The sequence below is a fragment of the Hemitrygon akajei genome, chromosome 8, assembly GCF_048418815.1.
Source record: "Hemitrygon akajei chromosome 8, sHemAka1.3, whole genome shotgun sequence".
In the NCBI taxonomy this organism is placed as follows: Eukaryota; Metazoa; Chordata; class Chondrichthyes; order Myliobatiformes; family Dasyatidae; genus Hemitrygon; species Hemitrygon akajei.
Genome location: NC_133131.1, coordinates 130,692,175 through 130,716,230, shown reverse-complemented (window position 1 = coordinate 130,716,230; position 24,056 = coordinate 130,692,175). Strand labels below are relative to the sequence as shown.

The following is a 24,056-nucleotide window of genomic DNA, read 5'->3' as shown; positions in this document are numbered from 1 at the left end:
TGAACCCTATTGAATTTTAAAAGGCCTGGATAGAGTGGATGTGGAGAGGATGTTTCCTATAGTGGGAAAGTGTAGGAACAGAGGGAACTGCCTCAAAATCCATTTAGAGCAGATTATTTAGAGGGCTGTGAATTTGTGGAATTCATTGCCACAAATGGCTGTGCAAACCAAGTCATTGGGTACATTTAAGGCAGAGGTGGATGGATTCTATATTAATTAGTGCATCAACAATTACGGAGAATGGGGTTGAGAGGGATAATAAGTCAGCCATGAGGAATGGCAGAGCAGACTTCTAGGGCTGAACGGCCTAATTCTGGTCCTATGTATTAAGGTTGGATCAATCTACATATGTAAGCTATTTTAGGTATTTACATTTATTGCATTTCTTCTTACTATTGTATACTTATTGTGTTTTAGTGTGGTTCGTCAGAACAGAATAACAAAGATTTTGTTCTCCTTTATACTTGCGTATTGGAAATGACATAAAAGAATTTTGAATCCAGAATCCTTCATGATGTTACTGGATCTTTTCTGGCACCTTTCTCTATATATTGTATGTCTTTGATGGTGGGTAGGCTGGTGCCAGTGATGCGTTTGAACAGTTTTTAACAACGTGTTGTTGAGCTTTGCTGTCAGCCGCGGTGCAGTTTACGCACCATGCAGTGATGCAGCATGTTAGGACACTCTGTACTTCACATCTGTAGAAGGATGTGAGTATAGATGTGAATAGTCCAGCTCTCTTCAGCCTCCTCAGAAAGTAGAGGCATTGGTGAACTTTCTTGATGGTGTAGAATGTGTTCTGGGACCATGAGATGTTGCACAGAGATGTGCACTCCCAAGGAGCTTGAAACTGCTTGCAGTTTTCATTGCTGTGTGCCTATGTAAAGAGGGGTGTGAATGGTGTGAGTTCCCCTGAAGATGCTAACCATCTCCTTTGTCTTGTTGACACTGAGGAAGAGGTTATTTACCTTGCACTAGGCCTCAAACGCTTCTACCTACTCTCTGTAAGCCTACTCATCATTGCTGGTGATGAGCCCCAGCACTGTCATGTTATTGGCGAACATGACAATGATTACTCAGTTGTTTGACCATGCAGTCGTGTGTGAGCAGAGTGTACAGCAATGGGCTCAGCACACAGCCCTGGGGAGCATCTGTGTTGAGGATGATGGGGAAGGTGGAGCAGTTGTGCAAAGTGACTGTCTGAGCTCTGTTGATTAGGGAGTCCAATACCCAGTTACACAGTAGTGTATTTAAACTGAAAAGTTTGTTTATCAAGTTCTATGGGACAGTAGTGTTGAGTGTCAAATGGAAATCCAGAAACAGCATTCTGATAAGTATGTCCTTGTTTTCTAGGTGTGTGAAGACCAGATGCTATGGCATCTGTTGTAGAGTGGTTCTGTTAGTAAGCATATCAGTGACTGTCCAATGTAGCAGGAATGAAGTTCTTCATATTACCAGCTGTTCAAAACACTTCATGATTGATATCAGTGCCACTGGGAAATAGTCATTTAGTTTTGAAGGTGTGGAGTTATTTGGTCCAGGGGCGAAGGTGGCTTATTTGAAACATGTGGCCTGGATGACAGTAGCTTGGATGAATGAAGCTTTGATGATGCCCGTGAAGACATCAGTGAGCTAAAGTTCACACTCCCTGAGTACTCAACCTAGGATGTTGTCTGGTCCGGCCATCTTCTGGGAGCTAACTGTGGAGTCCTTCTTGCGTCTGCTCAAACTGGAGGGGTTAGCTTCCATGGTTGGCGTTGTGTTGCATGCCCTGAAGTGTGCACAAAAGTTGTTTAGAACAACAGAGAGGGAGCTATCACTGGTACAGTCAACACTATTTTCCTTTTATAATCAACAATGCCCCAGATGGCCAGCCACATATGCTGGGGTTCATTATTGGACAGTTCTTCTTGAATTTCTTTGTGCACTGGCATTTCTTACCCTCTTGATACCTAATATGAGGTTTCTCCCTGCTGCTCCCAATGCTGTTCCGTCACCAGACTTGAAGGCAGCGTCCTGGGCTTTTAGTAGGGAGTGGATCCCTGTATTCAGCCAGGCTTCTGTTTGGGCCATGAGATGACCATTCTTGAGGTACTGATGTCAGCTACATGCTTACAGATGTGGCCAGTAACAGTTGAGGCATATTCCTTGAGGCCTGTGTCTTCTCCATTTGTGGCAGCCTCCTTGAATGTCTGCCAGTTAGTTAGTTCAAAACAGCACTGAAGCATAGAAATTACCTCATTAGGCTATATGGTTATGACCCCCTTGACTAGTTTCTTCATTTTCAGCAGTGGTCAGTATGTTGGGATTCACGTTATGAAGATGTGGTCAGAGAGGCCAAAATGAGGTTATGGGCAGTGCATCTGTTTGTGTAAACATGGTCCAGTCAGTTTGTTCCCCTATTGGCTATGCTGACATGTTGGTAGTATTTTGGTAAAATATCCTGCACATTAACATGACTGAAGTCTATGCAGCTATATAGAGACTATCCGGATGCTTGTTTTGTAGAGAGTAGATGATACTGTAAAGCTCCCTCAGTGTGTCCGTGGTGTTTGTGCTTGGGAGGATGTAAGTGATAAACACTCAACAGTAAACTCCCTGAGCTGGTTATGTTTCTGGCATTTAATCATAAGAGGCTCAGTTGCCCAGAACAGTGACTGTTAACTACACATGCGTTTGTGCACCAACCTTTGTGAATATACACACCGATTCCACCTCCTTTGGACTTACCTAACAGGGAGTTTCTGTCTGCATGGTATAGACTCATCCTGTTGAGTTGAAATGCTGAGTGAGGGATGTTGTTGTTTAGCCACGTTTCAGTGAAAAGCAGAATGCAACAGTTTCTTATCTCTTTCTGTGCGTTCATTCTCAGTGTCAGAGAATCTATTTTATTTTCTAGAGAGCAGAGGTTGGCCAAGAAAAGTGATGGTACTGCCAGCCTGATTAAGTTAGCTCTCTGCTTAGCTAATGCCCCGGCTCCTTTGCCATGTTTCTGTTTCCTCGTAGTGCATGAGGAAACATCTGCATCTGCCAGCATCTGCCGTTCTCTAATGAGATATTTGGTGAGGCCAAGAATCTATCTTATCATTCAAGAGGCTCGCTCAGGAATCTGATAACAGTGGGGTAGAAGCTGTCTTTGAACCTGGTGGCACATGCTTTCATGCGTTTGTATCTCCTGCATTATGGGAGAGAAGAGAAGAAAGAATGCCTGGGATGATTTTTTTGTTTGACTAGGCTGGCTGCTGTACTGAGGCAGAAAAGATCCATAGAAGGGTTCGGGGGGTGGGGGGTGACGTGGGCTGATTTCTGTGATGATCTGAGTTGTGTCACTACAATTTTCCATAATTTCTTGCAGTCACATGCAGATTGATCAATTACCAAACTAAGACAATATGCATCCAAACAGAATGCTTTTTATGGTGCATCAATAAAAATTGGTAGGAGTTGTTAGCTTGTGTTGATGTGGGCCGTGACTAGCCTCTCAAAGCACTTCATGATAGTAGATGTTAGAGTCACTGGAAGTAGTCTTTAAGGCGCATTATCTTGTTTTCCTGTGGCACAGGAAGGAAAGTGGTCTTCCTAACCATACATGAGGGAACCATAGCCTAGAGCAGGGAGAGGTTAAAATATCTGCAAATATATCTGCCAGCTAATCCACACAGGATCCAAGAACGTAGCCAGGGGTTTGATGCTTTCCATGGGTTGGCCTTCCAGAAGACTGACCTTGTATCCATGATAGTGATTATAGATTCAGGTACATTGGAGACCCTCTGGGTGGGTGGTGGTATACCAGTTCCCTTCTGGTCAAAGTTGTGCATAGAATGTGTGTAAACTCACCAGGAAAGGATGTACTGTTTGTCTTTGTTTCATAACCATTTATAGTATGTCAGCCCTGCCATAGTTAGTGGCTGGACTGAGACTCAATTGTGGACTGGTATCATCTCTTAGTTTTATGAAGGTTATGGTTTGTCTACGGACCTAGACTTCAGAAGAGAGTGGAGCAGTCATGCAGAATCTCATCTGTTTCCTCAGGTCCGCATTGTATGACATGCTGTTCTGGATTCTCCTATTTTAGCTTCTGTTTGTAAGCTAGGAGTAGGAGCACAGCCCAGTTGTCTAAGTAACCGAAGTGTGAATGAGGGATAGCCATCTTTGATGGCTGTATAGCAATGGTCAAGTGTGTTTGGCCCCCTGGTAGTAAATATATTTATTACTGAATTGCTTTATTAATTGAATACTTAAATTATTTTTTTTCAGTTTGCTTATAAAAACCAAGCTAAAACGGAAGTCTCTATGAAAACATCTGTTCTTGGTAGACCAGACATAGAACATGCAAAGGCAGTCTCAAAAATTACCAGCCAAGTAAGTCTGTTCAATTTAATGTATTTCCGAAGAGGAAAACAAATCATTCATTTTATTGCATAGCCTCTGTTTAATTTATTAGATTTAAGAACACCTAACCTCACAGGAACACTTAATATAGGAACCTGAGAAATTTTCTTCTCATAATAATAGTTACTCATTTTAAAATATTTAAGTTAGTCTTAATTCTCAACTATGAGCCTTATAAGTAATAAAAATAATCCAGGACATTTCTTAATTCAGTAAAATATTTTTTACCAAATCTAATAATTAACATCAGTGATGGAAGTTTATATAAGGAATTTTGTGGTCAAAAATTTGATGAAGTAATAGTGAAATTACTATTAAGTCACAAAATGGAGAGCACATATACTTAGAAAGTCAGGATAGTTTAAGAAAAAGCTGAGCTCATAATGATTTGTCTTTGCACCTTTCATTGGAATAGTAATTACTAATATGATTTAACATGTGACAATTCTATCAGATGCATATTGGTCAAATAAATTCTTGTCCCTTTGCATGGTTGTTTGAATAGAAAGAGAAATTTTCTTTCCAAACAAAATAGATTTGAGTTAGAACCTTGTTCCTGCAAGTTTAAGATTGAAATATGAGCTCTCAGTAAGTGCCCTGATGCTAAAGCATTGCAGATATACATATACGAGATATACATTTTCACTAAGTCTTTTTCAATGAAGTATTAAAATTGGTCCAGAAATTTAATTGTGAAGTGGTTCTGCACAGTGGGCCTGGGGTCATGGTGTAGAGATAGAGGTAATGCATATTCCTGGGCCGCAACAATAATAAATGTGTTGGCTGCACGTAGTTTCAGAACAGTGCACGAAGAGTGAACTTGCCTGCTGTAATTGGAGCTCTTCACACTGGTGGCTCACAATAGAATCCAGTGCTGGGGTGGAACCATATGGAACTGGGAGCTCTTGTATTTCAATTCTTAAACTTGTAGGGGCAAGGATCTAATTCACTCTAACTCTGTTTAAATTTTCAAAAGAAAATTTCTCTTCCAGTTCAAACAACCATGTTGTGTATCCCTTGCTCTCATAGACAGCAAACCTCTTCAGTAGGATACATTTGTGTATGGAGAAAAAATGATCATTGGTGGACTTGTCGAGAATTTCCCCTTTTAAGCGGCACCGAAACAGGCCCTGTTACTCCCATTAAGGCATGTTCCCATGTTAGAGGCCCAAGCTGAATCACTGTTACAGATCCATAATGAAGTGCTGCGAAGTTGAGGACATGTTGCACAATGATCTACACTGTATGTGGCATGTGTGCTGCTCAGTGCCTCAGCTCAATTGCATGTTTTGTGTCTGGGTTTTGCATTTTTGGCAAATTAGATTTGATCTGAATGTCATCGAATTTGCAACCTCATTATTGTTTTTGCTCCAGGTTCACTATAAAGACAACTTTAAGAAGGAGATAAAAGGAAGGAGACACGGATTCAATCCCCAGCAGAGTGCTTCCTTCAGACAATTGCAGGCAGCATCTGTTCTTGCAAGTAATGTAAGCAGACTTTGTAACAAATAATGAAATAACTTGGCACAACAGTTTTATAAAAAAACTTTTACCAGTATTCATTTGTGCTTTTTTCTTGGTTATTCTATAGGCTTGGATTTTGCTTTGTTTTGCCGATAGATAGATAGATAGATAGATAGATAGATACTTTATTCATCCCCAAGGGGAAATTCAATGTTCCTCCAGTATGATATCACATAAACACAAGACAGACCAAGACTAACTGACCAAAAAACCACATAATTATAACATACAGTTACAACAGTGCAAAGCAATACCATAATTTGATAAGAGCAGACCATGGGCACGGTAAAAAAAAAGTCTCAAAGTCCCAGATAGCCCATCATCTCACGCAGATGGCAGAAGGAAGAAACCTCCAACGTGGCAAAACTTCCCAATGCAGCCTCTGGAAGCACCCGAGCACAGCCAACTGTGAGTCCGTCCGAAAACTTCCGACAACTTCGTGCCTCCGACCAGCCCTCCGACACCGAGCACCGAGCACCATCTCTGCCGAGTGCTTCAACCCCGGCTCCGGCCACCAAGCAACAGGCAAAGCCGAGGATTCGGGGCCTTCCTCTCTGGAGATCTCTCCGATCGCTCAGTAGCAGCGTCAGCAGCACAGGCATGTCAGAAGTTTCGCCAGATGTTCCTCCGTGCTTCACACATCCGTCTCAATCAAATCAGGATTGTGCACGGCCCCTACTTACAGATAACGGATATTCCTTACTGGAGTGGCCGCTGCGCCCTGCGTCGTCGCGCCGCCATCTTGATCTTGATAGTTGGGCATATAAAGTGTTATTAGGTTCAGGACAGCATATGGAAGTCCTAAGTTTACAGGCCTAACTTTACTGATGAATTTCCTGGCTCCTGACTCCTGTTGGGCTCTTTATAGAGTTATCAGCAAAGGGAATTTGCTGGGGGTTCCTGAGTGTAAATGGGGGGTCCAATTCATCAGAATCTAAATCATTGTCACTTCTAGTTAAATGTTTTATAACTCTGTAGTCTGAACTTTTAAGATAATGACTCTGAAGTGTGTGTGTGTGTATATATATAAAATGGGATTATGGGATCCTTCATAAAGCTCAGCAATGTAGCTGGTAATGTGTATGTGCTAGAAACCCATGATGTTGGTTCATCCTCTCCACAGATGTGTCTCAAGTGTTAGTTTATTTGATCCCCAAGAAAATTATTGACCTTCATACCTTGTTATTATGCAACATTTTTTGTGTCATCTTGCTGTGTACTCATTATTGGCAGGCCTTACTATGGTATTTCCTTTCCTCCAAATTTCCATTTACAGTAATACTTGAATTATAATTGTGGTAAATCTATCATTATGAAATTTAGAAGTAATTCTGTTGATGTTAACAAAACTGTATCATTCAGTAGATTTTGAAAATAATGTCTAAAAACATAGATAAAATGATGGAGGCTAGAAATCTGGATTAAATAAAAACAGAAAATACTGGAAATGTACAACAGCCATTTTAGCATCTGAAAGTTGAAAACATTGTTTCATGATTTCTATAAAGACAAGTCATCTGGCTTGAAGCTTCACTGCTTCAATTATTCAAATTCTTTTTTTAAATCACAGTGCAACTCCACTGTAAGTTATTTTGCATGGTAACCTTTCAACACTTGTCACTCTATTTCAGTACTACATGAGTATTATCAGCATTTTTTTGTTTTTAATTCAGTGATTCACCATTGGCAATGTTTCTATTTTTATCATTTCTTTTAAAAGTTGAGCTGTAGGTACTCGAAACCAAATACAGAGTTTACTTCTGCTTTCTATTTTCAGGTGAAATACAAGGATGATCTTCAAAAACTGAACCGGACATCATCAAATTTGCCCAATCTGTTGCACCTGGAACATGTATTGGCAGTCAGCAAATTGCAAAGTGGTGTGAGTTTTGTTTGCTTAAAATGGAGAGTTACCTTCTCAGATGGTTGTAACAATATAAATAATTTAATGTAAGTTGGGTGAAAAGCTTAGCATGTGTTTAATGAACTTTATTTAATACATAGGTATGAAAATCTTTTATTGTCAGTGCTTGCAACTCTCGTATGATGAAAATGCATTAAAAACTAGTAATAGATGATTGGGGTGACATGATAGTGTAGCAGTTAGCAGAGCACTACTACAGTGCCAGCAACCCAGGTTCAATTCTGCTGCTGTTTGTAAGTTCTCCTGGTGACCATGTGGGTTTCCCCTGTGTGCTCCAGTTTCCTCCTATGTACCAAAGACATATGGGTTAGTAGGCTAGTTGCTCACATGGGTGTAATTGGGTGGCGTGGGCTCGTTGAGCCAGAAGGGCTGTTACCATGTTGTATCTCTAAATAAAGTAAAATATGTTGCTAATTCAAAACTATTTAATGGATAGTGCTTTTACTTGAAGTAATGTAAGATTTGTTTTTGATTAGCAGTGGATAGAACTCAATACCAGCAAGTGGAAGTTTCAAAATGTTCAGTTAACAAATAGAAAGCATAAGTATAATATCAACTTTTCAAATGGTACCCTCAAGAATGTTCGTAACGTTGTCTAGTAACTTAATACAATTGGACAATATGTATTGGAAGAATCAGCTTTATGTGAAACATTCTGAATTACAAAGTAGTCTGGAAGATTTCTGATCAATGTCCTAGGGAGATTGTTTGCTAGTGCTGTTGGGGAGGTTTTAAACTAATATGGCAGGGGATGGGAGCCCACACAGAAAAGAAGAGGGAAGTGATGCAGAGACCAAAGCTAGAGTTAGTGAAGAAAAAAGTAAGAGTAGAGTGCATAAAAGTAAAAAGCAAAAATCGCATAGGTCACTAGATTCTAAAAGGACAATGAGTATAAGGGCACTTTATCTAAATGTGCATAGTATTAGAAACAAGGTTAGTGAACTTGTGACACAGATCAGTACCAAGGCATATGATTTAGTGGCTGTTACAGAAGCTGGTTGCGAGGTGGAGATGGCTGGGAATTAAATATCCAAGGGTATCAGGCAATACGGAAAGATAGGCAGGAAGGCAAAGGAGATGGAGTGGCACACTTAATTAAGGATGAGATCAGGGCAATTGTGAGAGACGATATAAGATCTATGGAGCAAAATGTTGAGTCCATCTGGGTAGAGATTAAGAATAATAAGGGGAAAAAAATCACTGGTGGGAGTTGTCTATAGGCCGCCTAATAAAAATACTGCAGTGGCAGAGGTGATTAACTAAGAAATAACTGAGGCTTGTAAGAACGGAACGGCAGTTGTCATGGGGGATTTTAACTTCCACATAGATTGGGTGAATAGGGTTGGCCAAGGAAGTATTGAGGAGGACTTCATAGAATGCGTCCGTGATGGCTTTCTTGAGCAGCATGTTAGTGAACCTACAAGGGAAAATGCTATCTTAGATCTAGTCCTGTGCAATGAGACAGGTAAGATTAACGATATTGTAGTTAGGGATCGTCTTGGAAAGAGTGATCATAGTATGATTGAATTTTACATACAGATGGAGGATGAAATAGATCTAAAACTAGTGCTAAAACTATGCTTGAACAAGGGAGACTACAACAGGATGAGGGAGAAGTTGGCTAATGTGGATTGGGAGCACAGGCTATCTGGTAGGACAGTTGAGGAACAGTGGAATACTTTCAAAGAGATTTTTCACAGTGCTCAACAAAAGTATATTTCAGTAAAAAGTAAGGACAGTAAGTGTGGGGAGAGCCAGCCTTGGATAACTAAGGAAGTAAAAGATAGTATCAAATTAAAAGCTCATGTGTACAAAGTTGCAAAGAGTAATGGGAGACTGGAGGAATGGGAAAACTTTAAAAAGCGACAAAAAAAAACTAAACAAGAAATAAGGAAAGGGAAGATAGAGTATGAAAGTAAATTAGCACAAAATATAAAAACAGATAGCAAAAGTTTTTATAAGTATATAAAGCGGAAGAGGGTGGCTAAAGTCAACGTAGGTCCTTTGGAAGACGAGAAGGGGAAATTGATATTGGGTGATAAGGAAATGGCAGAGGCACTGACCGACTATTTTGTGTCCGTCTTCACGGTGGAGGACATGTCTAATATGCCAAAGAATGATGTTATGGGTGAAATGGGAGGTGAGGACCTCGATAAAATCACTGTCAGTAAAGAGATAGTGATGAGCAAACTGGAAGGCCTGAAGGTAGATAAGTCCCCTGGTCCTGATGGGATGCATCCCAGGGTGCAGAGGGCATTGTTGGAGGGTATAGTAGACGCGTCGGTAATCATTTACCAAAATTCTCTAGACTTTGGGCAGGTCCCGGTGGATTGGAAGACAGAAAATGTCACACCACTTTTTAAAAAAGGATGTAGACAAAAGGTGGATAACCATAGGCCAGTTAGCTTAACATCTGTAGTCGGGAAAATGCTTGAAACTGTGATTAAGAAAGAAATAGTGAAACATTTAGAAAGGAGTGGTACCATTAGATAGATGTAGCATGGATTCAGAAAGAGCAGGTCCTGTTTGACAAACTCACTGGAATTCTTTGAGGATATAGTGAGTGCAGTGGATAAAGGGGAACAGGTGGATGTCGTATACTTGGATTTCCAGAAGGCGTTCGAAAAGGTGCCGCACAAGAGACTTAAAAATAAGATACAGATGCGTGGAGTCGGAGGAAATGTATTGGCATGGATAGTAGATTGGTTAACCAATAGAAGGCAGAAAGTTGGTATAAATGGGTATTTCTCCGGTTGGCAGTCAGTGGTGAGTGGGGTGCCCGCAGATGTTTACCATTTACATTGATGATTTGCAAGAGGGGACTGAGTGTAGTATAATAAAATTTACTGATAACACTAAACTGAATGGAAAAGCAAATTGTACAGAGGATGTGGAGAGTCTACAGAGGGATATAGATAGGTTAAGTGAGTGGGCCAAGGTCTGGCAGATGGAATACAATGTTGGTAAATGTGAGATCATCCACTTTGGAAGGAATAATAGAAGAACAGATTATTATTTAAATGGTGAAAGACTGCAGCATGCTGTTGTGCAGAGGGACTTGGGAGTGCTTGCTCATGAATCGCAAAAAGTTGGCTTGCAGGTACAACAGATTATTAAGAAGGCAAACGGAATGTTGGCCTTCATTGCTAGTGGGATTGAATTCAAGAGCAGGGAGGTCATGCTGTAACTATACAGGGTACTGGTGAGGCTGCACCTGGAGTACTGTGTGTTCTGGTCTCCATACTTGAGGAAGGATATACTGGCTTTGGAGGCAGTGCAGAGGAGGTTCACCAGGTTGATTCCAGAGTTGATGGGGTTAACCTATGAGGAGAGATTGAGTCGCCTGGGACCATACTCTCTGGAATTCAGAAGAATGAGAGGGGATCTTATAGCAACATACACAATTTTGAAAGGGATAGATAAGATAGAAGTAGGAAAGTTGTTTCCATTGGTAGGTGAGACCGGAACTAGGGGACATTGCCTCAAGATTCAGGGGTGAAGATTTAGGACGGAAATGAGGAGAAACTGTTTTTCCCAGAGAGTGGTAAATCTGTGGAATTCTCTGCCCAGGGAAGCAGTTGAGGCTTTTCACTAAATATATTTAGATAGATAGATTTTTACATAGTAGTGGAATTAAGGGTTATGGGGAAAAGGCAGGCTGATGGAACTGAGTTTGCGGACAGATCAGCCATGATCTTATTGAATGGCGGGGCAGGGGCCGGATAGCCTACTGCTTCTATTTCTTATGTTGCTATGCATTGTTTCCCTGTGTATAAGAAGTGTATAGAACACTAGACTGAGATAATCTACAATATTAAGCACACAGATGCATTATCCAAGGGGACTCTAGGGTGTGTATTTCAGGAATGATAAAACACAGCTGCCGGTAGAGATGCTGCCTTTTCAGCTCCAGTGATCTGGTTTCAATTCTGATATCCAGTCTATGTGGAGTTTACGCCTTCTCTTGTGAATGCATAGGGCCTTCCCCCATGTACTCCAGTCTCTTTGTACATCCCAGAGTTGTGCAGATCGGTCAAGGTCACCTAGCCACAATAAATTGCCCCTGGTGGAAACAAGGAATTGATGAGAATGTGGGAAGAGTAAAATGGGATTAGTGTAAATGGGTGCTTCACGGATAGCACAGACTCATTGGGCCAAAAGGATCCATATTGGTGCTTTGTCGCTGTTTAAGAATGTCACTGAAGTACTGGACAAATTTTCTTCCATCACCCTAACTTATAACTGCTGTCGTATCGGGAATAGCTTCTCTGGGCAAGCTGGGACACAGTAACATACAGAACAATATTTACAGTGATAACTGTTAGAGTGTAAATCTATTTGAGTGTGGTTAATAGCTGTTTTGTAATGCAGGGAAATTCAGAGATTATGCCAGTTGTAGGCTAGACCTCTGTCATTTTATACCCTGTAGAAAAACCGGTGGAGAGGATGAGTGCCCTGATTTTAAATGCTCATTCAATGTAATGCTGAAGTCAAACTCCATGACATGAGATAAAAAAGAAAAAATGTTGTCAACTCTTCTATTTTATGTAGAGCATCAGGTGAGGAAAGAGAAACTTACATTTTCAGGATGAGGGCTATTTGTCAGAACTGAAAAGGAAAAGGCAAGTTATTTTCAAGTCAAATAAATTATGGGAGAGGGATGGACGGATAGAATAAAGTGAACATCTCTGATAGGTTGAAGCAAAGACTGCCATGGCAACCATCTTGTTGATAGGTTAAGGAGGCAAGGTACAGGGAGAGCAAGGTAGAAAAATAAAAAAAAACAAAGCCGTGAAGTGATGTAAGAGTTGTAAAACACAACTAAGAGCTGAAGGAAGTGACCAGCAGATTGGGCAGAAGGAAGAAGAATGGAGTAATGATACAGAGGGGAAATCTGCAGCAAACCAAGGAAATTGGAAAGGGTAAGAGGTGTAACAAAATTTTCATTGGTGGGCAGGATTATGGTAAATCCAAAGGCATTCCAGCAGTCTATTAAGGGAAAAGAATTACCAAGGAATTCCAAGGGACAGGATCTACCAGCATTTGGATAGACAAGAGTTTGATTAGGAGGAGTCTGTATGGCTTTGTGTGTGGGAAGCCAAGTTTGAGAAATCTTTTAGAGTTCTTTGAAGTGATCACCAAAAGGGTAAATGAGAGGAGGCAGTGGACGTTGTCCATTTGGACTTTAAGAAGGCCTTCAGGAAGTTCCCGCATGGCGAGGTACTCTGGAAGGTTAAGTCACGTGGAATCCAAGTAGAGCTAGTTAGGTGGATTCAAAATTGGTTCTGAGGTAGGTTTGAAAGGATGGTAGCTGAAGGTTGTAGGCCAGTGACTAGTGGTGTGCCACAGGGGTCCGTTTTGGCATCCTTGTTATTTGTTGAAGTTGAAGTAATACATTTTGGAAAGTTGAACTAGATATGACTTTATACTATGAAGGCTGGTGCACTAGGAGAATAATAGGATAGAGGGAAAGAGTGCAAGTACTTAGTTCATTGAACGTGGTGTCACAGACAGTGTGGTGAAAAAAGGCATTCAGCACTCTGCCATTCGTCAGTCAGATCATTAAGTGCAAGAGTTGCGACATTGTTGTAGCTGTAAAAGTCATTGGTGATGCCACTTGGCTCCACTTGAAGTACTATTACAGATATGGTTAAATTGGAAAGAATGGAGAAAAGATTGAGAAGGATGTTGCCAGGACTAGAGGACCTGAGTTAATAGGCTAGGTCTTTGTCCTTGGTACACAGAAGAATGAGAGGCAAATTGATAGAATTGTTTAAAATGATCAGAGGCCTAGATTTTTATCCAGGGTAGAAGACTTCAAAGTTAGAGGGCATAGATTAGGGTGAGATGAGAAAATTTAAAAATAGATAGGAGGGATAATTTGCAGAGGGTGGTGAGTATGGAATGAGGAAGTAGTTGAGACAGGTACAATATAATTGAAAAAGCACATGGATCAGTGTATGGAGGGGATGGGCCTGTGGGGATATTGGGTAAGCTGAGGAAATTGGGACCAGCTAGGGGAACGTTGTGATCGGCATGGAGTCATTGGGCAGAAAAGCCTGTAGCTGTGCTGTATTGCTGTAAGATTGTATAATCAGATAGCTTCATCAACAGTTTATAATCACAGTAATCCTGGCCTTATTAGAGATAGATAGATAGATAGATACTTTATTCATCCCCATGGGGAAATTCAACATTTTTTTCCAATGTCCCATACACTTGTTGTAGCAAAAACTCATTACATACAATACTTAACTCAGTAATAATATGATATGCATCTAAATCACTAACTCAAAAAGCATTAATAATAGCTTTAAAAAAAGTTCTTAAGTCCTGGCAGTTGAATTGTAAAGCCTAATGGCATTGGGGAGTATTGACCTCTTCATCCTGTCTGAGGAGCATTGCATCGACAGTAACCTGTCGCTGAAACTGCTTCTCTGTCTCTGGATGGTGCTATGTAGATGATGTTCAGGGTTTTCCATAATTGACCGTAGCCTACTCAGCGCCCTTCGCTCAGCTACCGATGTTAAACTCTCCAGTACTTTGCCCACGACAGAGCCCGCCTTCCTTATCAGCTTATTAAGACATGAGGCGTCCTTCTTCTTAATGCTTCCTCCCCAACACGCCACCACAAAGAAGAGGGCGCTCTCAACAACTGACCTATAGAACATCTTCAGCATCTCACTGCAGACATTGAATGACGCTAACCTTCTAAGGAAGTACAGTCGACTCTGTGCCTTCCTGCACAAGGCATCTGTGTTGGCAGTCCAGTCTAGCTTCTCGTCCAACTGTACTCCCAGATACTTGTAGGTCTTAACCTGCTCCACACATTCTCCATTAATGATCACTGGCTCCATATGAGGCCTAGATCTCCTAAAGTCCACCACCATCTCCTTGGTCTTGGTGACATTGAGACGCAGGTAGTTTGAGTTGCACCATATCACAAAGTCCTGTATCAGTTTCCTATACTCCTCCTCCTGTCCATTCCTGACACACCCCACTATGGCCGTGTCATCAGCGAACTTCTGCACATGGCAGGATGTACTCCTTGTTCAATCCAGCCCTTCACAATTTTCCCTGCACTTTACAGATTTCTCACTTTCTTAGTTCTAACAAAGGATCTTCCATTCTGATTGCACACAAGCTGCTTGACCTCAGCTTGACCTTGTATTTCCGATTATAAGACCATAAGATATAGGAGCAGAAGTAGACTATTTGGCCCATCGAGTCTGCTCTGCCATTCATTCAAGAGCTGATCCAATTCTTTTCAGGCATCCCCACTTCCCTGCCTTCTCCCCATACCCTTAGATGCCCTTACCAACAAGTTCAGTCACTTTTCATTTTTAGATGATAATGGAGAATAATCTTGAATAAGTCACATATATTGTTTGCTATTTGTCTGACATTTGTTTTCTTATTCCCACTGGAATGGTTTATAGCATCTATGGTGTCATGGCTAAGAATGTCTATTTGGTACGTGAAAGCCAAAGGCTAGCAAGCTACATAGCGTAGCCTTCAGAAAGGGGATTCTTCCATACATTCTACTTACAATATTTTTTGAAGGGAGGAACAGCATCAAAGATTTTTGCAGCATCTTCCAGAAATATTTGTTCACATCTCTTGGGAAAACCCCAAGGCATTCTACAAGTATGTGAAGAGCAAGGGGATAAGACATGAGAGAATAGGACCAATCAAGTGTGACAGTGGAAAAGTGTGTATGGAACCAGAGGAGATGGCAGGGGTACTTAATTGAATACTTTGCTTCAGTATTCACTATGGAAAAGGATTTTGGTGATTGTAGGAATGACTTGCAGCAGACTGAAAAGCTTGAGCATGTAGATATTAAGGAAGAAGATGTGCTGGAACTTTTGGAAAGCATGAAGTTGGATAAGTCGCTGGGACCGGATAGAATGTTCCCCAGGCTACTGCGGGAAGTGAGGGAGGAGGTTGCTGAGCCTCTGGCGATGATCTTTGCATCATCAATGGGGATGGGAGAGGTTCTGGAGGGTTGTGGATGTTGTTCCCTTATTCAAGAAAGGGAGCAGGGATAGCCTGGGAAATTATAGACCAGTGAGTTTTACTTCAGTGGTTGGTAAGTTGATGGAGAAGATCCTGAGAGGCAGGATTTATGAACATTTGGAGAGGCATCATATGATTAGGAATAGTCAGCATGGATTTGTGAAAGGCAGGTTGTGCCTTACGAGCTTGATTGAATTTTTGAGGATGTGACTAAACACATTGATGAAGGTAGAGCTGTAGATGGAGTGTATATGGATTTTAGCAAGGCATTTGATAAGGTACCCCATGCAAGGCTTATTGAGAAAGTAAGGAGGCGTGGGATCCAAGGAGAGCTTGCTTTGTGGATCTAGAACTAGCTTGCCCACAGAAGGCAGAGTAGTTGCAGATGGGTCATATTCTGCATGGAGGCTGGTGACCAGTGGTGTGCATCAGGGATCTGTTCTGGGGCCCCTACTCTTAGTGATTTTTATAAGTGACCTGGATGAGGAAGTGGAGAGATGGGTTAGTAAATTTGCTGATGACGCAAAGGTTGAGGGTGTTGTGGATAGTGTGGAGGGCTGTCAGAAGTTACAGTGGGACATTGATAGGATGCAAAACTGGGCTGAGATGTGGCAGATGAAGTTCAACCCAGATAAGTGTGAGGAGGTTCATTTTGGTAGGTAAAATATGATGGCAGAATATAGCATTAATGGCAAGACTCTTGGCAGTGTGGAGGATCAGAGGGATCTTGCGGTCTGAGTCCATAGGACAGTCAAAGCTGCTACACAGGTTGACTCTGTGGTTAAGAAGGCATACATCAATTGGCCTTCATCGATTGTGGGATTGAGTTTAAGAGCTGAGAGGTAATGTTGTAAATGTTGTAGCTATATAGGACCCTGGTCAGACCCTACTTGGCTCAATTCTGGTCGCCTCACTACAGGAAGGACGTGGAAACCATAGAGAGGGTACAGAGGAGATTTACAAGGATGTTGCCTGGATTGGGGAGCATGCCTTATGAGAACAGGTTGAGTGAACTCAGCCTTTTCTCCTTGGAGCAATGGAGGATGAGAGGTGACCTGATAGAGGTGTACAAGATAATGAGAGGCATTGATCGTGTGGATAGTCAAAGGCTTTTTCCTAGGGCTGAAATGGCTAACACAAAAGGGCATATTTTTAAGGTGCTTGGAAGTAAATACAGTGGAGATGTCAGGGGTAAGATTTTATGCAGAGAGTGGTGAATGCGTGAGGGCTGCTGGCAGCGGTGATGGAGGCGGAAACGATAGGGTCTTTTAAGAGACTCCTAGAAAAATAGAGGGCTACAGGTAAGCCTAGATAGTTCTAAGGTAAGAACATGTTCGGCACAACTTTGTGGGCCGAAGGGCCTGTATAGTGCTGCAGGTTTTCTATGTTTCTATGTTGTGAAAAATTAAGCTGTAATTTATATGTGAAAGCACAGTTAAATTTTAATTTTGTTTGACTAATTTTGTTTCTAGCATGAATACAAGAAAGAGTTTGAAAAAACCAAAGGTCATTATCACTTGGCTCTTGATACGTCCGAACAGCTTCATCATAAGGAGAACGCAATAATCCAAAGTCAGGTATTATAGACAGACTTGTTAGTAAATCAGTACCCCAATGTGTTATTTTCCCTCATGTGTTTTGTCAAAATTCCCTTGCCTATCACAGAACAAATACAGGGAGGACTATGAAAAATCTAAAGGAAAGTCAATGCTAGAATTTACTGAGACTCCAGGTTACGTGACAGCAAAACACGCACAGTTCATCCAGAATGAGGTAAAGATAAATTCTTTCATATTTAAAAAAAATGGTTCATATAATTTTGTTCCTCACATCCGTGTTAATACTGAAAAGATGTCTCTGCATGAATAGATTATGTAAATTCATTGTTTTCTCATAGACTAATGGGCTTTAAATGATCTTGGTTTATTGTCATAAATTCAGAATATAAATATATCTTAGTTAAGTATTGTCAAGTATTCTTCTGACAAATAATACAGTATTATTTTCTTAACAAAAGTGTGCATGCTGATTGTGAAAATTCTGACACATTTAATCTTGTGCCAATCAATAGAAGGAATACAGGAAAGATTTTGATGAATTGATCAAAAGCAGCGTATCTGTGGATCTTGATTTGACCCCAAGTTACTTGCATGCCAAACATGTCACCAGTCTCCTTAATAAGGTAATTCTCATTCATGTTATCTATATATAGCAGTGTTTATTGTGGATGTGTTCACAAGGATTTCTCATTAATAACTGAGAAGTACCGCACTGCAGTGTGTGGATGCTGTAAGTTATAAGATGAGAAACAGTTTTTTGCACAATTTGTCAAAAAATATATATTTATTAAACAATTTCATTGTTATGTGCCATGATTTTCTTTCATTGTCTTCAGTGAACAGTGCTGACCGGATGATTTGTCCTCCTCAGGATTCTTGTGCCTGACATGCTTTTCTATCCAAGCTGGCAGCAGCTGTACTTTGCCTAACACTGTGCTCTTTCAGCTTTATTTTTTCCCTCTTCCACACACAATACGAGCTACTCTATTAAAAGGAATGGATAGAAACGGCACAGTGCTGACAAGATGCAGTGACATTTGAGTTCATGAGTGAGAGCTGGATCTTCCAAATAGGAGACTGGGATTATTGAACTTTCACATTTTTCATATTTGTTAATTCTTGAAGGACTATAGTAAAACCTTCAGCAGCCTAAAATAAAATGTAAATCTAAAGAAAATATGAGTGCAAAATAGGAAGAAACAATGACATTGTTGGGTTTCATAATGTTTCAGCATGTTATTACATTTATACAATGGAAATATTCTATACTTCTTAATAAAAGAGAATTTCTGAGTTTTGAATGCTATAAAAGCATATCCTGGAGGGTACAAACTACACTAACGAAAATAATAATGCATGAAATGTTAAAGATAAGGAATTTTTTTCATATTTCTTTACACTGTTGAAGGAGATCTTTTGATCCATGGAGTCTATTCCAGCTGCCAAAGCAATCTTATCAATCACTTACTCATGGCAGTCTTATTTTCTGTGACACGTACCCTTGATTCTCTGAATCAAGCCAGCTCCAACTAGGAGCATTGAATTCTACAATTTAAACCCACGTGTTCCTTTCTCACTCTTACTGGTCCACCTGGATGGCCTTTCTTTTTGCCCATTTCCATCTGCCCATCAGCCACATACCTATCTCTCTGGGGTTCTTCCTCCTTGCTTCACCTTTCCATCCTCTCCCGCATCTGGTTCCATCGGCCCATTTGTTTTCCTTGTCTGGTTCCACTTATCACCCACCAGTCTCTGACTCTAAACCATAATTTCCTCCTTCCCCGCCCAGTTCCAACTAGCCTGCTTCTACCGATCATCTTCCAGCGCCTGTCACACCGCACTCTCATTTTGAAATTATATATATTGGCTATCTTCCCTCTACATTCTTAGACCTGATGCAGTATCTTAACCCAAATCACCAGATACCTTTGTCTCCACAGGAGCTGCTTGAGTCACTAAGTTCCCCAGCATTTAGCTTTTTTTTTACTCTAAGTTCAAGCATCTGCAATCTCTTGTTAACTTGAGATTGTTCACAACTAGCATTCTATTTCCTGGAATCTAAAAGTCTTAGATGATTTGATTTATTATGATACTACAGGGAACTGAGAATCTACTGTACTTGTGCTGTTGGTGAGTCCTTGAAAAGAGGCATAGGGTGAGCCTTTGTGCTAGGCCCTTTAGGAGCAAAGCTCAAAATGCCAATACATGAGAAGACAGAGGAACGTTTAAGCCCTTTCCTGCAAATGGTAATTATTGCTGGTGGGTAGATGATTTGAAATTTTTAGATCACTGCTTTTAATTAACTCAAACTTATTGAAAGAGAAGAGGTAAACATGCTAAGGTAGACAATAGACAGTAGGTGCAGGAGTAGGCCATTCAGCCCTTCTAGCCAACACTGCCATTTACTGTGATCATGGCTGATCATCCACAATCAGTACCCCGTTCCTGCCCTCTCCCCATATCCCTTGACCCTGTTATCTATAAGAGCTCTATCTAACTCTCTCTTGAATGCATCCAGAGACCTGGCCTCCACTGCCTTCTGGGGCAGAGCATTCTACATATCCACCACTCTCTGGGTGAAAATTTTTTTCAGCATCTCAGTTCTAAATGGCCTACCCCTTATTCTTAAACTGTGGCCTCTAGTTCTGGACTCACCCATCAGCGGGAACATGCTTCCTGCCTCCAGCGTGTCCAATCCCTTAATAATCTTATGTTTCAATCAGATCCCCTCACATCCTTCTAAATTCCAGTCATCTTGTTGATAGTGGCTCAATGGGTAAAGTGACCATAGAACCATAGAACATTACAGCACAGTACAGGCCCTTCAGTCCTCCATGTTGTGCTGACCCATATAATCCTTTAAAGAAAGTTCTAAAGCCACACTACCCCATAACCCTCTATTTTTCTTTCATCCATGTGCCTGTCCAAGAGGCTCTTAAATACCCCCAATGTTTTAGCCTCCATCACCATCCCCGGCAAGTCATTCCAGGCACTCACAACCCTCTGTGTAAAAAAAACTTAACCCTGATGTCTCCCCTAGACTTCCCTCCCTTAACTTTGTACATATGCCCTCTGGTGTTTGCTATTGGTGCCCTGGGAAACAGGTACTGTCTATCCACCCTATCTATGCCTCTCATAATCTTGTAGACTTCTATCAAGTCCCCTCTCATTCTTCTACACTCCAAAGAGAAAAGTCCCAGCTCTGCTAACCTTGCTTCATATGACTTGTTCTCCAAACCAGGCAACATCCTGGTAAATCTCCTCTGCACCCTCTCCATAGCTTCCACATCCTTCCTATAATGTGGTGACCAGAATTGAACACAATATTCTAAGTGCAGTCTCTCCAGAGGTTTGTAGAGTTGCAACATGACCTCTCTACTCTTGAACTCAATCCCCCTGTTAATGAAGCCTAGCATCCCATAGGCCTTCTTAACCACCCTATCAACCTGCGCAGCGACCTTGAGGGACGTATGGATTTGAACCCCAAGGTCCCTTTGTTCATCCACACTCTTAAGTAACTGACCATTAATCCTGTACTCAGTCTTCTGGTTTATCCTTCCAAAATGCATCACCTCACGCTTGTCCGGATTGAACTCCATCTGCCATTTTTCTGCCCAACTCTGCAGCCTGTCTGTATCCTCTTGTAACCTTCGACAACCTGCAGCTCCATCCACAACTCCTCCAATCTTCATGTCATCCGCAAACTTACTCACCCATCCTTCCGCCTCTACATCCAGGTCATTTATAAAAATCACAAATAGCAGGGGTCCCAGGACAGATCCCTGCGGCACTTTAACTGTTCCAACATTCCCATCTTTTTGTTGGAAATTGTAGTTTCATGCAGCAATTCTGTCTGTGACATAATGGATCCTTAGGAATAGAATCATCAGCTATTGTAGTACGAATTCTGAAACCTGTTTTGAAAAATGGTGATCCCGATCCTTTAATCTCAGGTTACCACTGAATCTTTAAACTTCCTAGAATTTTCTGTTTTACAGTTTTTTTGATCATAGATATAAATGATTTAGATGGAAATATAGGTGATCTGTTTGCAGACAGCATTAAATTGTTAGAGTTGTAGATTTGCAAGAAGGGTATCAAAGCAAATGGCAGGATAGAGATCAACTGGGAAAATGGGCAGATGGTGTTTCACCTGGACAAGTATGAAATGGTGCATTGTGGCAGGTCAAATGCAAGAGAAATGCTTACAGTAAATGGCAGGGTCCCTAGGAGCATTGGCATAGTGGGATTGGGGTGTACAAGTCCAAAACTTTCTGCAAGTTGCAACACAAGGGGATAGGGACGTAAAGAAAATGTATGACATGCTTGTCATCATCAGTTGGGGCGTTGAGTATAAAAGTTGGCAAGTTGTTACAACTTCGGTTAGGCTGCATATGAAGTACTGTGTGCAGTTCTGGTCACCATACTAGAGAGGCTTCTGAGAGGGTGCAGAAGATGTCATTTGGATTAGAGTGTTTTAGTTGTAATGAGAGATCACACTAGCTTTGATGTTTTAACTGGAGTATTGGAGACAAAGGGGTTATCTGCTAAAAGTATGTAAAATAATGAGAGACGTACATGTGGTGGATGATCAGAGTCATTTTCCCAGGGAGGGAATATCAAAAACTAGAGGGCATAGGGTTATGTGAGAAAGGGAAAGTTTAGAGGAGATGTTTAAAGCAAACATTATGATAGAGAGTGGTAGATGTCTGGAACCCTCTGCCCTGGGAGGTGGTAGAAGCAGGAGTGGTAGCAATGTTTAAGAGGCATCTAGAGGGATAGGGATCCTGTTCAGGCAGGTAGGGTAGTGAGACTGGCATCATGATTAGCTGAAGGTCCTGTTTCTATAATGTATTTGTGTTCTATGAACATGTATAGGAACATTCAAATTAGGAGCCGGAATCAATCATTCAGCTCGTCAACTTGCCGTGCCGTTCAAAAAGATCAAGACTGTAATCTCACCTGCAATTTCTGTCTGCCCTAGTAACCTTTCACCCCATTAGTTATGAGAATCTATTTACTTATGGCTTAGAAAATTTCACAGACTCTGCTTCCACCTATCTTTGAAGGAAGAGAATTTCAAAGACCAGCAGCTTTCTGAGAAAATATTTTGCTTCATATTTGTTGTACACTTGTAAAGCCTAGTTCTAGATTCTCTCATAGTAGAAAACATCCTTTCCACATTCATCCTATTATGCCCCTAAATATCTTGTTTGTTTCAATCGTTGCCTCTCATTCTTCTAAACTTCATTAGACGTAAACCTAGAAATGATGAAAGAATTCCAATGTACACTCACCGGCCATTTTATAAGGTACACCTATACAGTTGCTTGTTAATGTAAATATCTAATCAGCCAATCATGTGGCAGCAACTGAATGCATAAAAGCATTGTGGTCAAGAGGTTCAGTTGTTGTTCAGACTGCCAAACATCAGAATAGGGAAGAAGTGGATTGTTGGTGCCAGACAAAGTGGTTTGATTATCTCAGAAACTGCTGATCTCCTGGGATTTTCATGCACAGCACTCTCTGAAGTTTACAGAGAATGATGCGAAAAATGAAAAACTGAGTGGCAGTTCTGTGGTTGAAAACCTGTGGGTCTGTGATTAATAAGCGAGATCAGAGGAAATGGCCAAACTAGTTCAAGCTGACAGGAAGGTGATAGTAACTCAAGTAACCACATGCTACCAAGGTGGTGTGCAGAAGAACATCTCTAAATGCACTCCATGCTGAACCTTAAAGTGGATTGGCTACAGCAGCAGATTATGTTGGTCTACCTAACAGGCATGCCTAATAAACTGGCCACTGAGTGTATTCCCAGGTCAAGGTGGTTTGTGACTTTGAGGGAAGATAATTGTAGATTTCTCATTTAGACAAGGAAAAAATAGGAAATGGTTGCAACAAAATATAAATGTTAGCATGCTCATCTGTTCTTATTTTTGTCAATGAATTTAACTCAAAGGACGATTGAAGAAGGTCAGGTAATTTTTCATCAAATGCAGAAAATCCAAAAGTATTTTAAAAAGACAACAAACAATCTCTTGCAATTATTTTTTTCAGAAGGAATATATAAAAGATTGGGAGGAAAACATCAAAGGAAAAGGGCTCACTTTGATAGAAGACACCCCTGACATGATTCGTGTCAAACATGCGTCCCAGATATTAAATGAGGTAATTGTGACAGAAATGATAGAAATCCTCAGTACATCTGCTTGAATCTGACAAGAAATGAAATAGAAACATTTTGATTTAGTTGTTAATGTATTCTGACAAAAGGGTAAATGAGAATTTTGCTTCATTTAATTCAGTTAGTACTACACTTAAATATAGTTCAAAGTAAATTTATTGTCTAAATATGTATATATTAGCACATGCAACCTTGAGATTCATTTTCTTGTTTCACAAATATATCATTGGGTAATTCGCCCTCCCTCCCTCCCCCACTTCCTTCATTCTTTTCATTAAGCCTTCTTTCTGTCCTTCCTTCCATCCTCCTTACCTTTCCATCTTCACCCTCCTTCCCTTCTTCCTTCCTTTTGAATTGAATATGTATAGGTCCCCCCCTCCCCCAGGTTATGATTACCTGACAATTTTAAGGTATATTGTGGGAACACAGTTTGCTGCAGTGCCATTGCGTCTTG

General features: G+C 40.9%; 1 protein-coding gene across 6 annotated transcripts in view; it reads left to right on the top strand.

Annotated features, from left to right (window-relative positions):
* The window catches only part of nebl (nebulette), a 313,389-nt gene that overhangs the window by 236,208 nt on the left and 53,125 nt on the right, over window positions 1–24,056 (top strand). For 4 of the 6 annotated variants that reach the window (XM_073054629.1, XM_073054628.1, XM_073054630.1 and 1 more), the window contains 7 exons: window positions 4,258–4,362; window positions 5,767–5,880; window positions 7,694–7,798; window positions 17,332–17,436; window positions 17,525–17,632; window positions 17,931–18,041; window positions 23,476–23,586. The exons of the other annotated variants lie outside the window; for them this stretch is intronic. In XM_073054629.1, coding sequence (XP_072910730.1) covers window positions 4,258–4,362; window positions 5,767–5,880; window positions 7,694–7,798; window positions 17,332–17,436; window positions 17,525–17,632; window positions 17,931–18,041; window positions 23,476–23,586 — 759 coding nt within the window. The remainder of the gene's footprint in view (window positions 1–4,257; window positions 4,363–5,766; window positions 5,881–7,693; window positions 7,799–17,331; window positions 17,437–17,524; window positions 17,633–17,930; window positions 18,042–23,475; window positions 23,587–24,056) is intronic. 6 annotated transcript variants of the gene reach the window in all.